Source organism: Thamnophis elegans, chromosome Z, assembly GCF_009769535.1.
Source record: "Thamnophis elegans isolate rThaEle1 chromosome Z, rThaEle1.pri, whole genome shotgun sequence".
In the NCBI taxonomy this organism is placed as follows: Eukaryota; Metazoa; Chordata; class Lepidosauria; order Squamata; family Colubridae; genus Thamnophis; species Thamnophis elegans.
Window position 1 is genome coordinate 42,062,803 of NC_045558.1, and position 15,133 is coordinate 42,077,935.

The window sequence follows — 15,133 nt, forward strand, 5'->3', positions numbered from 1 at the left end:
CCATTAATTTAGAAACAGGAAATATATCAAATCACATTGAGTTATGATCTAAATACATATTTTTCTCAAATTTATGGCCTCTGTCCCCTCAGATAATAACTATTAACACTGAACCTTCCAGATCCTGCTTTTATGAGAGATGCAGATGAAATAGCACAATAGAACTTCAGAGAGATAGTTTAAGTTAGTCAAACTTCATCAAAATATTGCCTATGTTAATCTGGAAAAGAAATTAGGAGCATGATACCTGCAGAATTTGGGCATACAGATGGAAGTGATCCCAGGACACAGCCAAAATATGGAAAGAGAATACAAATACAAATCACCCAAATATCAGTTAATTTTCCTATCTCATAATTTGTTATTATAAGCAAACAAAGGTGGTTCGGACCATTGCAATGGTTTGTGGATCAACATGCCTCTTGCTCTATATAGGAAAAGAAACATGGGTTTTGGAATAAACAGAATAAACTCAAAAGATGGATTTTGTTTAGCATTTTAACTGAACCTATCAAAGATATTAATGGCTTAGCAGCCTAATATAATTTCTATTATTGTTGATCATTCCCTATGATCATTGGTTTTTTTCTTAGCCTTCTTCTTAGAGCTAAGGTGTATGTACACCTTCTTCAAATATATTAAAAACATATATATTTCAATATGCTATCACAGTGTATGTATGTATTTATGTATGTATGTATGTATGTATGTACGTGTGTGTGTGTGTGTGTGTATATGCATGCTAATAAATAAATGAAGTGAGACAAGTATAGATTTATATATAGATATAATTTACTTAAACAGAATATGTATGTATGTATGTATGTATGTATGTATGTATGTATGTATGTTTGTTTAAGATTATATGTGTTTAAGATTAAAATGCAAACGAAGGAAAAGACTTTTCCTTTTCAGTTAAGAAAAAGCAAATCATAGCAATGTTTACAGGAAGGATCCATTGCCATGTATCACTTATGTCAAGTAAAGGCATAAAATCTTACAAAGATCTGCTGTGTTGCACATATTGAAATTAATTAGGCTGATCATCAAAAATTTATTGCAGCTCTCTTCCATTAAGTTTCAAGTGCATATAATCAGGTTATGCTCATTAACCAAGTGAGTAATAAATACAACCCTAAATAACTGTATACCACAACAAAGAATGTCAAAGCAAATAGCAAAAAACAAAGTAAAAATGTCTGTATCTTTCCAGTCTTTCATTTCATGTAGATCTCTGTAGCCTCTTCACAGTTGGCTTCCAACTTGTAGAATCGGACTGGCTGGGGAGCAAGGGAGGAGGGAGAAAAACTATAGTTATGAATATGAAAAGGTAGCACATGCTTAAACCATAAGATATGCTGCACTCCATGTTTTCCTAACCTTATGGCTCCTAAATAGTTTGGAATATGATTTTTCACTACATGGATAAAAATACAAGTCAGGATACTATGTCTTTATTCATTACATTTCTACCTCGCCACAATTAATGTGAATGTCCCTAATCTACAGCTTTAATGCATCTTAGAAAACAGAGGCACAAACTAGAGGCTTGTTTCCTTCTTTGATTAATGATAACAAAAAATTCTAAAAATACTTCTCTGATCAATAAAAATAATCTCAGAATATCCTTAGTCTTGGTCAGTTGTCTACAGTTCACAAATTATAAGGCAATAACATAAGTTGTGTTTAATGCATCCGACAAGCCCTATATACTCTCATTTTTAGTCAAATAGTAACACTCCTTGCACTAACCCCACAGAACTCTTCCAGATTAAGTTCTGCTCATTTTCCTCAGTTATTAATCAGAATAGAAAACCCCATTGTATCTTGTACCTTGGACACTAGAGCAACAACATAATGTAACAGTTTCACGTGACAAATGGCTGAATCTTATCCTATTAATGTAGAACAACATATTTACAATATTTCAATTGGCTGGCTTTATTTTCATAATTAAGCAATGAGTCCCATGTCTGAACTAAATGAAGACTGCAAAAGTGAACAAGAAAACCTAATTCTTATCAGCTTGCAATGTCACATTTTTAAAAAGCTGGGGAGAGGGACAAGAGTCTATGAATTGAAACAAGAATCTTTCTTAAATTAATTTTAAAACATTTGTTCATTTGAGCACACACTTCAAAACAGCATGTGGCGCTACTACCTTTATCCATATGGTCTGGAACCTATTTAGATCACTGATAGCATTGGGCAAACAGGAGTACAATTATAATATCAACACCTGACATTTATATTGAAGAAGGCTATGCTGTGCTGCAGATTTAAAAAAAATTGGAACACATATATGAACATATATGTGCAGCATCTTTCTTTTGCAAGGACTATACTGCAACGGTTGAAAGCTCCTACATTCTCAGAAGAGATATAGCTGCTTTAAGCAGCTGCATGGACCTCCTATAGGAACCCTCATAGGCATGTTTGAATTTGGAGAACTGCACAGCCCTAATGTTAGGTGCAGATAGGTTACTGCTATTAAAATAGCTAAATGCAAAATATATCTATAGGACTAGAAGCTGCTAAACAGAGCCAAATTTGGGTATTCCCTAGACAAAACAAAAAAGGTATATGAAATATTTTAAATTTAAATCTTTCCCAATGAAAGGTCTTTAAAAAGACTTCTGAACCATGTTCAAAATTTGTAATAAAGCAAATTTTAGGACACATGCAGATATAACATTTGAACTGTATGATTTTTCTTGAAGTCCCATTAATAATAACTATTCAGTCAGGTAGTTTGCAAGTATATCATGGCTAGAAAATATCAAAAATGATCAGGTTTCTAAACCCACCCTTTCCTTTGCCATTGCAGAATCATTTATTAATTGTAACAACTTAAATGATAGCTTAGACCAGCGATAGTGAACCTTTTTTGGCTTGCGTGCCATATGTGGGGAGAGCACAGGGGGATCATGTGCGGGCGTGCCTCCCTAGGCTGTTTTCGCCCTCCCTAGGGTCTTATAAAGCCTCTAGAGCCTATGGAGGGCGAAAAATGGCTTTTAAAAAGGCTGAATTCAGCTGGCCAGGGTGCACGCGTGCCATAGGTTTGCCATAGGTTTGCCAAGGCTTAGACTGTTAGTTTGGGTATTATTGTAGCTGTTTTAAAAAGACAATAGATAGTATGAAAAAAAATGAGGGAAAGGAGTGTGCTCACCTTTCTTATATCTATCTATCTATCTATCTATCTATCTATCTATCTATCTATCTATCTATCTATTTATTTATTTGTCTTGTATGCCGCCCACTCCCGGAGGACTCCGGGCGGCTCACAAAAGACAAGGGAAATGGGGGAACAAGACAAAGACAACATATTAAAAACAAAACCAACATTCACATTCATCTACACTATGAAGAGGGGAAAGAACTGGAATCATTTTGCAAAATAAAATTGCTTACATGTTCTAAATACTCTAAATATTCCTGGTACTCTTTAATTATAATAAAATGAAGGTCAAATATTGTGATGGTCACAATATTGGTGTGGTGATGGACATGGGATATTGGAAAACATTTTTCCCATTTCTAGAAATGCATTATTTATTTGATGTAAAATTACAGATCTTTTTCTTCCTCCCTTCCTAAGAAAAATGTTAAAGGTTCCAGGAAAAGAAACATGTACAAAAAAGAGTAAAAGAACATATAAACCATTACAGAAAATTGAATTAAAATGTACTTACTCTTGCCTCTCAAATATCGTACATCTCCATTATGTAGGCTTTAGGCACTAAGCCAATGGTTCCTTTCATTTCTCCTACCCACCAGCCAAATCTATTGTACTCCTAATTAAAAAAAATATGCAGTATTAACCTTTAGTCTGATATGAATGCAACAGAGTTTTGCATATGACTCAAGTTTCTTCCTTATATACAGTTATAAGAGCATGAATGGAAAATTAAAATGTTAAGAAAGAGTGTATGAATGTTGTACACATGACTTTCTCAAGCACTTGAAATGCAGTTAAGGCCAAGGCAGGAAATTACTTTTTAAATGGCTAGGCATCTGTTTCTATGTCTGAAAAAAGACTTTTTAAAACCTACTTACTTACCTATGGATCCTGGAAGCCATATATACTCAATGAGACAAGAATGTGATTATATCATCGTCTGTTTTGTATGTATGTCCTGATTTTGTGATAAACACTTTTTTTTTAAAGGAAGATAAACCTTGTATCTTTAAACATGTTCAATGGGAAATATTTTTCCGGTTGTCGGTAACTGGTGCAGTCTTCCTTGTAATGCTCTTTTTAATTTTAAAAAAGTGCACATTATTGAAGCATTTTTCAAAAGTGTTCAAATTGGACTAATCATTCTTTATCTTTATTCTGTTTGGTTCCCACTATTAGAAACATACTTCTCTATTACTGTAAATATACATAGACACACAAACACCCAATATTTCATTAAAAAAATGATTATCATCTGGTACCAACTAAAAAATAGTTTAACAGAGTTGAAAAAGATCCTATGTTAATTTTTTAATAAATTCACATATAAGAACTGCATATCATTACATCTTCTCTGTATTAACCAATGCTTCCTGCTATAAACTTTTATGATATATTGTATGAACCTGACAAATGACTAAATGCATTTTGCTTTCAATTTTGTTTAGGCTTAGCAAGATGAATCCAAATCCAAAAGTATATGAAAGTTTAAGAAACAATATTTTCCAAAAGCAATACCAAATAACAGAGATTCAAATTTAATTGTCTTTTGTCCCTTGAAAGTAAATATTATGATTAATACAAGAGCTCAATAACTTTCAGCAATTGAAAATGGATTCCAGTAAAGTACAGGTGAAACTCGAAAAATTAGAATATCGTGCAAAAGTTCATTTATTTCAGTAATGCAACTTAAAAGGTGAAAGTAATATATGAGATAAGATAGTTCAAGCTGTAATTTGTCATAATTGTGATGATTATGGCGTACAGCTCATGAAAACCCCAAATCCACCATCTGAGAAAATTAGAATATTACATGCAGTCAATAAAACAAAGATTGTACATAGAACAATATCGGACCTCTGAAAAGTATAAGCTTGCATATGCATTCAGTACTTGGTTTGGGCCCCTTTTGCAGTAATTCCTGCCTCAATGCGGCGTGGCATGGAAGCTATCAACCTGTGGCACTGCTGAGGTGTTATGGAACACCAGGATGCTTCAATAGCCTTCAGCTCTTCTGCATTGTTCGGTCTCATGTCTCTCATCTTTCTCTTGGCAATGCCCCATAGATTCTCTTTGGGGTTCAGGTCAGACGAGTTTGCTGGCCAATCAAGCACAGTAATCCCACGGTGATTGAACCAGTTTTGGTGCTTTTGACAAAAGTTGCTCTCATCAGAAAAGAGGACTTTGGATCACTGAGCAACAAGACTTTGGACCACTGTGCTTCATTAAGACTAGGGTCAACGCAGCTGTCTACCAGGAGATTTTGGAGCACTTCATGCTTCCTTCCCCAGACAAGCTTTATGGAGATGCTGACTTCATTTTCCAGCTGCCCACACTGCCAAAAGCACCAAAACCTGGTTCAATGACTGTGGGATTACTGTGCTTGATTGGCCAGCAAACTCTGACCTGAATCTATGGAGCATTGCCAAGAGAAAGATGAGAGACATGAGACCGAACAATGCAGGAGAGCTGAAGGCCGCTATTGAAGCATCCTGGTCTTCCTTAACACCTCAGCAGTGCCACAGGTTGATAGCTTCCATGCCACGCCACATTGAGTCAGTAATTGCTGCAAAAGGGGCCCAACCAAATACTGAGTACATATGCATGCTTATACTTTTCAGAGGTCCGATATTGTTCTGTGTATAATCTTTGTTTTATTGACTGCATGTAATATTCTAATTTTCTCAGATGGTGGATTTGGGGTTTTCATGAGGTGTACGCCACAATCATCACAATTATGACAAATCATGGCTAGAACTATCCTGTAATGAGTCTTATTTCATATATTAGTTTCACCTTTTAAGCTGCATTACTGAAATAAATGAACTTTTGCACAATATTCTAATTTTTCAAGTTTCACCTGTATGTGCCAAAGGAAACAGAAGAAAACAAATTCCTTGTTCAACAGTCAGACTAATGGCAAACTGTTTTTTTTTTAAAAAAACAACAAGGAAAATATAATAGACCGAGAGAGAATTCTGTTGCAGTGGGTTGTGTTTGCCAGTCTGCTTTTATCTGAAGCTAAGCATTAAGGCATTCTGATGGAATTTAGGCATTATATGGGGTGAAAAATCACTCGTCCTTCCATAGCATTTAACAGACTAGAAACAACAAGGTACCAAAATTACTTCCATCCCTTCCAGGGCTTTCTTCAAATGATCTGATTAACTTGTACCAGATCTATTAACCCTAATCTATTAACAGCCCATAGATGCTTTGTATCCCTGCTATCTTCAGTTCACATTTGTTTCCTACCTACTCCTATCCATTATCCCAGGTGTTTATAACCCCAAATTTGCCTTTCTTCCTGAAGCTGTCCCTCTACATCTCCTCCCATCTCAGGTCTACCTTAATTTTTCATTTGGCACAAACCTTGAGGAGAAGGTTTCTCCAGATTATGTTTTAACATAAAGTAGCAGACATTTTTGCTTTAGTTTTAGTAATGAAGACAATTCTCTGTACTGGGGGAAAGTTAAGTCTTCTATAAGGTTGAGATATTAAAAGACATTAGGCAGATCTTAATATATTCATTTAACCAATAAATCACATCACCAAGTTCTGCTTTTACCTCATTTGCCATCAGGATAAAAGAGCAGCTCCAAAGAAAAACTCTTGACTTCTTTATTCCCTTGTGGCTATACATGATGCTAGTTCACCAGTGCAATTCAGCAAGCAAGCTTGCTTACCAGCTACAGTAAGAATGACTCTTGCTGGACTGATTGTTCTGAGGCCAAAACCCTTAAAGGCAAAGAGGCACTTGCTGTTTCACCAGGGAGTTCAGATGTTCCAGCTGTGTGTGTTTGTTTAATAAACACATGTTTCATTCCACATTAGCCTGCTTAAATACACAATCTACCTCTCTACAGATTTAAAGTGCAAGTAATCACTCATAATGCCAGTCTTCACCTGTGCTAGAGGAAACTTGCCAAGGAAGCTTTCCAAAATAACTTTTTTTTTGTAAATGTGTGCTGGAGAATAGAGCAAAGAGCAATCATGACTTTCTGTAGAGTGCTATTTTACTTAAGGGATAATTAAAACTTTTCATGACAGAATGAAAATATCCCATGTAGATATTTCAGAAATTTATAAACAACATATTTTAACAGTGATAGGAAAACCACCTCTAGGAGGTTAACCTCAAATTAAAATACTAAATTCTCCTGCTCCCCTCCCAAAAAACATCTTGCTATTAAAGAATATTTAAATTTAATGCACTTCTCTGATTTTAAATATTATGGTAATGGAAGTGTAATAGTATCAGAAGCTAATTTATAGATAGGCTTCAGACACTCAAATCTTACTTTATCATTATTATTCTTGATATGAACCTCACTAGCAATCTGAATCCCAATTAAAGCATATGAAGTATAAGCAAGTAGGAAAGGGGAAAAAAATGAACTGCTACATTGGAAATGTAATGTTTTAGCCTTAGGTTACTGCCATTACTATAGAGACATCCATTTTTAACTAGTTAATTTGCTTACACCCCTTTCTTAGAATGTGTTTAACTTTTGTATGCACTTACAAATCAATTTAACCACACTTTTATAGCATCTTTATGTATACATTACTTTCAGCAACAATAAAAGGCAACTGATTTTGGCTAGTAGCTATTCTCAGAGTTATATGCCCGTTCTGCATATGAACACACACACAAATATAAATGAACAGAATTCAACAGTCACCTCTAGAGAAAACCCAAGTATTGCTGCAATTTCAATATTCTATATACTGTTCAAAATATAGATTTCCAGACATAGATTATTATTAGGTGTTTGTCTAAAATATTGATTTAATATTTTAAAGAACAATCAGAATACAACAAGATTTATGTCATCACTTACTACAATTTAATGTTCAGAGTCAAAATAATGTATATTATGAAGCAGCTCCTTAAGAGCATTAAGTTCATTTAAGAAATCATGAATTGCTTATATCACTGGTAAAATAAAAAAATGCTTAGGGTGGAACTTGAATTTAAATATCAGGCAGCCTCAAGAGTCAAATATTTAATTGTAATGAATAACAAATATAGTACGAATCTCACATACAACCTATTTATTCATATTCTATTCAGATATAGATAAACTTCTGTACGTGTAGATATACTGTGTACTCTCCCCATCAGCTCTTTCTTACAGCTTTGGCAATTGATTCAGCTTCAAAAAGACTGATAAAATAATGAAGAGTCCTTTAATCTGCATGAAACCATTCCAGTCAATTTATAAGAATTATTGCATTCCTTTGTAAGATGTGTAATTATTTTCTATTAATCATGTACTATGAAGCTGCATTATGTGGTTATTCTGTTATCACTGGGAAGAAGCCTGCAGTCAGCTCCCAACAGTTAGGTAATTACTAACACAAAGCTTCTTTCTCCTTCTGGAGAAATTCTATCAAGATCTAGAAGCACTGTAATGCTTTATTGTATGAAAGTAACCATGAAAGAAATTAAAGACCTACATAATGAATTGCTTAACAATAAAGGTGCATGTGAGAAAAAGTTAGAAGAAGAAAAGGAAGAAAAATGTTTTTAAATTTGGAAGAGGTGGTTCTAAACTCCTCTTTCTTATAGTAAACTCAAATAATGTAATTTTGCTATTATTAATCTATTTCAATTGGTCACTTCCTAATCCAGAATAAATCTATGAGAATCCTCTAAAGTGATGTTTAAACACATGCGTGTGTGTACACACACCAGGGGTGGGTTTCAACCGGTTCGCGGCAGTCCCCGCGATCCGGTTGGTCGCCGAACCCGGAAGTAAGTAACTTCCGGGAACGGCGAAGGCCTCCCTCCGCGCCCCCGCGCGCGCCCGCTCCTTACCCGGTTTTGCCGAATTCTGTGCTTCCACGCATGCGCAGAACGCATACAGCGCCTGCGCGATCCTCCAGGAGCAGCTGGAGCATCGCACAGACGCTAGCGCGCGTGCACGCGCGCACCGCACGCATGCGTGAGGACGCCGCCGGCCTCGTTCCAACCGAACCGGTTGGAACGGGGCGAGAAACCCACCCGACACACACACACACACACACACACACACACACTCTTATGATCATCAATGGAAGGATTTCAAATTTAAGGACAGTAATAATTGGAGTGATATTATCCTAATATTTAAAGTCTTACATTACAAAGTCCTCCTAGAGTCTCCTCCTTGTTCTGTAAAAATCTTTCCATTGAAAGTCCTCTGTATTAAATACATACTTGTAATTTTGTATGCACTTGCATGATGAAACAGCATGTCACAATGAATGGATCAAACCCAACTACATGAAGCTTTAGTTCCATTCAGTATTTCTCTTAAATTAGCTCCACTGATTTCCATTAAAGGAACTGATTAAAGGTACTGATGAAGACTGCAATTTCTAAATTGCATAATACTAGATTTACTTCCAAGAAACATTCACAAAATATCCTTTCACCATTCTATATCTTGCCTGATTATAAATGATTAAAACTGCATTAAAGGTGATTCATAGCAAATCAAATCAAGCAAATACTTGATTCAATATCATGCTGGAACATGAAAAGTTTTGCATAATTTTTAAAATGTATGACAAATTGAATGAGTATGACAAACAGAAAAATCCTTAATGAATATTTAGCTCTGGAATACAGTATAATCACAGATTCAAGAAATGCAACTCACTTGCTATTAGAAAGCTTTATGTGAAACTATCTAAAAATACATTTTGAAAATTTTGGATTCAGTACTGATTATGGTATCTTTAAATGCTTTAGATATGTACTAAAAATCCTATAATCCAAATGCACAAATTTATCAAGTATGCTGGAAAGTTTATCAGATAGCTGATAGTGGATGGTTTGAAAGTGGCAAGCAATTTACTTTATTTGAAAACTAAAATACATGATCGTGATTTCTACTCAATTACTGCACAATTGTTTCAAAATGCTATTTCAATATATACTTCAGATACAGTCCAAAATTAAAAAGCAATGTTGCAACTACATTTAATAAATGAAAATCAAAGTTTTCTTCTAGAGTATTTTAATAGAGTAAATAGAGTATTTTAATAGATTTCTATGATTCTATTAGACAAAATTTAAGATGGCAGATTTATTTTAATTTTTCTCAGAGCTAGTCCTGACAAAAGCAAATACTTCTAGTAAAAAGCAATACAATATTATATGTCAAAACTCTACAGATAGCCATATTATCTGAGTCATGGCAAGTAGCATTTTTGTTAAAGGTTATTACTCTCAAAGTAAATGTGCAAATGATGGCTTTCTAGAGTAAACATTATATGAAATACATGCCCAAACCTCAATTTCAGTTATATAACAAAAAGAATGAAAATAACAACTATGTTGCCTTATAATTGTATGTGCCAGGCACATGAAATTAATCAAATTTACAAACTAAGATCATCTTGACCTTGACAAGAGTAAATCTTCCACTTTCTCACATAATATACTCATAATAAAATTACTGGAAATCTTGACAATATATACATTTATAGTGAAAATTAAGTCTGTATACTATCAAATAGCTGCACTGCTTGGGAAATGGAATCAGTAGGATTTTAAGTAGAATCAGCTTTTTCAGTTTCAGTTGCATTTGTTTTTTAAGAGTCTTAAGATATAATTATTAACAAAAATTCATATAACCACTAAAATCATGACATGGGTTTCCCCCTGTAGTTCCATTTTGATACTTGACCTTTAAATAAGAAATAAAAGGATAATCAAATAATTAATTTAATTGCTATATTTTAAAAATGAATTCTGATTCCTTGTTTCAGCAAAATTACTTTAGCTGCTTTCCTCCATGAATTGAAAAATGTGGATGTTTAATTAAAGAATTATGGAATTATTTGAAGTTAATGTCTTCATTAAAAAATCAAGAGAAAACAATCACAATAACATACTGTATAAAGTTTAAATAAAAACCCTTTTTGACTATAATCACTATTACAATTAATCTAGACTACAATATAGATTTGTTTCAGTAATGAACATACAGAGATTATTTAAAAAATGAAGAATTTAAAAAAGAATACTACAATAACCACTACATTTTACAAATTTTCAGGAATCCAATTACTATGTGCAATATTGCAGAATTTAAAATATAAATTCTGTACTATTTTCAGTGAGTATTCAGATTCATAAATGAAGCTATAAATTATGCTTGCTTAAAACAGTATGTGGTATTTTTAAAAAGCTATCCAAGATTTTGTCTTTTTTCATTATCGAAGTACAATTATCATAAATATTAGAGTAACTTGGAACAAGTTAAATTTTCCAGTAAAGATTACCAAATCTATTAGCACTTTGGCAGAACTTTCTAGAAAGTTGTTATTGGCAAAGACTACCATAAATATATTTTGACTCCTTTTGTTAACTATTTTCTGTTGAAATACTATTTGTACCTGTTTTATATTTTAATTTATATTTTATTCTTCCTACATCATATAATGCTTATTACTTTTCCTTGAGAGTAAGATTTTACTGGAATTAATGTCAATAAATGTCTGATATATGATGAGGGGATAATAAGTAATAACTAAGATGAAGCCCAAGTTAAATTTCTGACATCATTTTTTAACGCCACACATTAACAAGTGCACTTCTAATTGTCAACCACTAGATGGGGTAAAGAATTATTTTTCTTTTTAAAAAAACACCCAAGCTAAAGCTGTCAATATTAAGAAATATTGATAGCTTTAAGAAATGTTTGATCAAGTTTTTAAGCTTCAAAGGCTTTATATTATTTTACCTTAACAGTACTCTTAAATTCTTTCTCTGGCTATTAACTCTCAAAATTGGATAAATTATTATTCTGTACATTTTTGTTTCCTAAATTCAGAGATGATAAAAGACTGCATTTTGTAGAAGTATTTATAACAGCAATACTCAAACTGGGGAAAAGGTTGAATTTTGATTTAAATTTCTTTTCAGTTTTAGAAATTAAGTAACTGCAGGCCATAAAATGTAGCCAAGCTGCAAAGATCAAGATCAAAAGACAAAGATTTCAAATACATTTAGGCAAATTAGAAACCAAGAGTATTTCAATTTATACTCCCTTTTATAATGGAAGATTTTCAATCCTGAATTGAATAACAATGAATCTTACCATTAAAAATGGTATAAAAATACTTTTAAAAAATAAGGAGCTTAATTACAAGAAACCTACAAATTACTTACTAGAAGAAACCTACAAGTTAGTTACAAGACCATCTAGAAATAAACAAGATATTACCACAGGTCAGCATTTGTAAAAAAAACAAATCTTGCCAGCCAAATCTTATTGCCTTCTTTGATAAAGTGACTAAATTAGTGGATAAGGGAAATGCTAGGGAAGTAGTTTACCTAGTTTCCAGTAAGGCACTTGACAAAGTAGATCATAGCCTAATCTTGGTAAGGCACGACAATGTGGGTAGATAGTACCACCACCAGATGGATTTGCAATTGGCTAACCAATCATAGTCAGCATGAAATCAATCCTCAATGAAACTAGATCTACATTGAAGGAAGCATGCAATGGAATTGAAGATTCTGCCTTTCAGCCGGTGCTTTTGAACATCTTCATAAATGACCTAGTCCAGGGGAATCAAACTCTCATTGTCACAGTGGTGTCATGTGATGATATCAGGACGTTTGTCCACTTCACCAAACTGGGTGTGGGCATGGCCAGCACGTGACACCTCTGGGTTTGACAGTGAGTGAGTTTGACAGCCCTGACCAGGATGAAAGAATTCATCAAATTTGCAGACAACACTAAGGTGGGGGGGGGGGATAGTTAATACATAAAGTGTTAGTCTGAAGACTCAGAAGGACTTTTACAGATATGAATACTTGGGCCATATCCAACAAATGCAACGAGTGAGAAAAATAAGCTTCTACACATAGGCAAGAGAAACCGAATGCACAGGTATAGAATAGGTAATACCTGCCTTAACAGTAGTAACTGTGAGAGGATGTTAAGTGTCCTGGAAGACCACCATTTAGTAAGAGTCAGCAGTGTGCTACAGCTGCCAAAAAAGCTAATGCTATCTTGGACTACATTAATAGACGAATAGTTTCAAAGTCATGTAAAGTAATAATACCACTTTACACTGTACTGGTGAGACTACAGTTAGAATACCTTCATCCAGCTGTGGTCACAATATTAAAAAGATGTTTAAATCCTAGAAAGACAAAAGCAATAAACATGATAAGGTGTCTTGAGGCTAAACAGTACAACAAATAAGGGAATTAGGCATGTCTAATCTAATGAAAAGAGGAACTAGGGGAGATATGATAGCAGTCTTCCAGCACTTGAAAGACTGTCACAGAGAAGAAGAGCTCAGACTATTTTCCAAACCACCTAAGGGCAGTAAGACGTAACGGAGATTCTTAAAGAGAGATCTAAACTAGAACTAAGGAAACATTTCCTGACAGTGAGAACAATTAACCAATGGAACGGCTTACCTCCAGAAGTTTGAGAGCTCCATCACTGGAGGGTTTCACTGGAGGTTTTTACAAAGAGACTAGACAAATATGTATCCAGAATAGTATAGGATTTCCTGCCTGAGCAGAGGGTTGAACTAGAAGACTTCCAAGGTCCCTTCCAAACTTATTCTTCTATGTTCTGTGTTCTAAACTGGGTTAGCCTTTAATTTACTCAATTAAGTAACAAACTTGAATGCTAAACATTAAAATATAATCCAATGTATTGTTTCTTTAAAAAAAAAAAAGAAAATCCCATTTTGTTCAAAGGGGCTTCTTCTTAAATATCATATAGAAAGTTTGTTCTGTCTCATTCTAGGCCTAGCAGCCACGTAATGAATTAAATAATGCAAAATAAGTAGATAAGACATGTTTTACATGTAAATAATTTTGCATCAACTTCTTCTTTTAGTAACATCCTCTGTTGGCCCAGTTTTCCATCTGTAATATGGGATTAAAATAATTTTTCATCTAAGAAGTGTCAGGAGGACAGATATGATACATGAAGACCGTGGAGTTAGTAGAACACATGAGTAACTTACTTGTTAGACAACAAACAGAGCAAATTCATTATCAAATTATTATTTGTTACCCTATATTTTTTTGGATCACTTTTAGCTATTCTTACCTCGAGTGGAAAACATTTTGCAGTTTACTATTACAAAGGGCATGGCCCAGAGAATATTATGAAAATATTAGTCTGGAAGCAGCTGAAATTCTTAGTAATGTATTGGATGAAAACCTGCAGGGATCTGATGTCATGAGTGACCTCTAGCTTTGGTATGGCAGGAATTTTTAAAAATTTTAAACGTAGAGGAAAAAATAATAATAATGCAGGAGATAAGTGTGGTTACTAAACGGAAGAAGAAATTGCTACTTTGAAAAACATAAATTTTCACATAACACCCATGTGCATACACATGGAGAACCTGGACTCTTCTTGAGGCCAAAACTATGAAAGTTTATCAATATAAATCTCTCTCTCCCTCTCTTCTCCTCCCCCCGCACCTCAGATCAGCATATACAAGAAGTACCAAAGAAAAGGAAGTAAAACATATACATTCACATCCACTCCATAGTATATTGACAAAGCTATATTTTACAAGCAATAAGAGCATTGTCTCAGCGGGAAGTTACTTAGTGGTGGGTAACCAAGATTCCAAACAAAGATAAATAGGTTTTAAAGACAATTCCTGTTGCACAATAACACTTCAAATGTGGTTACATTAAATTGACAAAATAATTAATGTGCAAGGAACTTCTCACTGAGTGTGAAAGATGCAAAGGAAATGCCCATTTCCTGACGACCTTGAAGTTTGCTCTCTTTTTTTCCCTTTGGTCTAATTTCAACTATCTCCCCATATCTATTAGGGGTTGAATACAGTACCTTACTGAGAATGTAGATAACATCACCACGTTTGAATGACAGCTCATCAGGAACATCACCAGCGCAATCCCATAAACCTTGATAGAAATTAACATAATCGGTTTTTTTATTGCCT

At 34.1% G+C, this 15,133-nt stretch overlaps 1 protein-coding gene across 2 annotated transcripts in view; it reads right to left on the reverse strand.

Moving 5' to 3' along the window:
- Positions 1-1,034: 1,034 nt before the first annotated feature.
- SKAP2 (src kinase associated phosphoprotein 2) overlaps positions 1,035-15,133 on the reverse strand; it is a 127,210-nt gene continuing 113,111 nt past the window's right edge. Inside the window, exons 11-13 of one of the 2 annotated variants that reach the window (XM_032237312.1) lie at positions 15,019-15,131; positions 3,693-3,794; positions 1,035-1,276 (exon numbers count right to left, since the gene is read on the reverse strand). In XM_032237312.1, the coding sequence (XP_032093203.1) occupies positions 3,702-3,794; positions 15,019-15,131 (206 nt within the window). In that variant the 3' untranslated portion in view covers positions 1,035-1,276; positions 3,693-3,701. Of the gene's footprint in view, positions 1,281-3,692; positions 3,795-15,018; positions 15,132-15,133 lie in introns of both variants that reach the window. The other variant, XM_032237311.1, reaches the window with a different exon arrangement.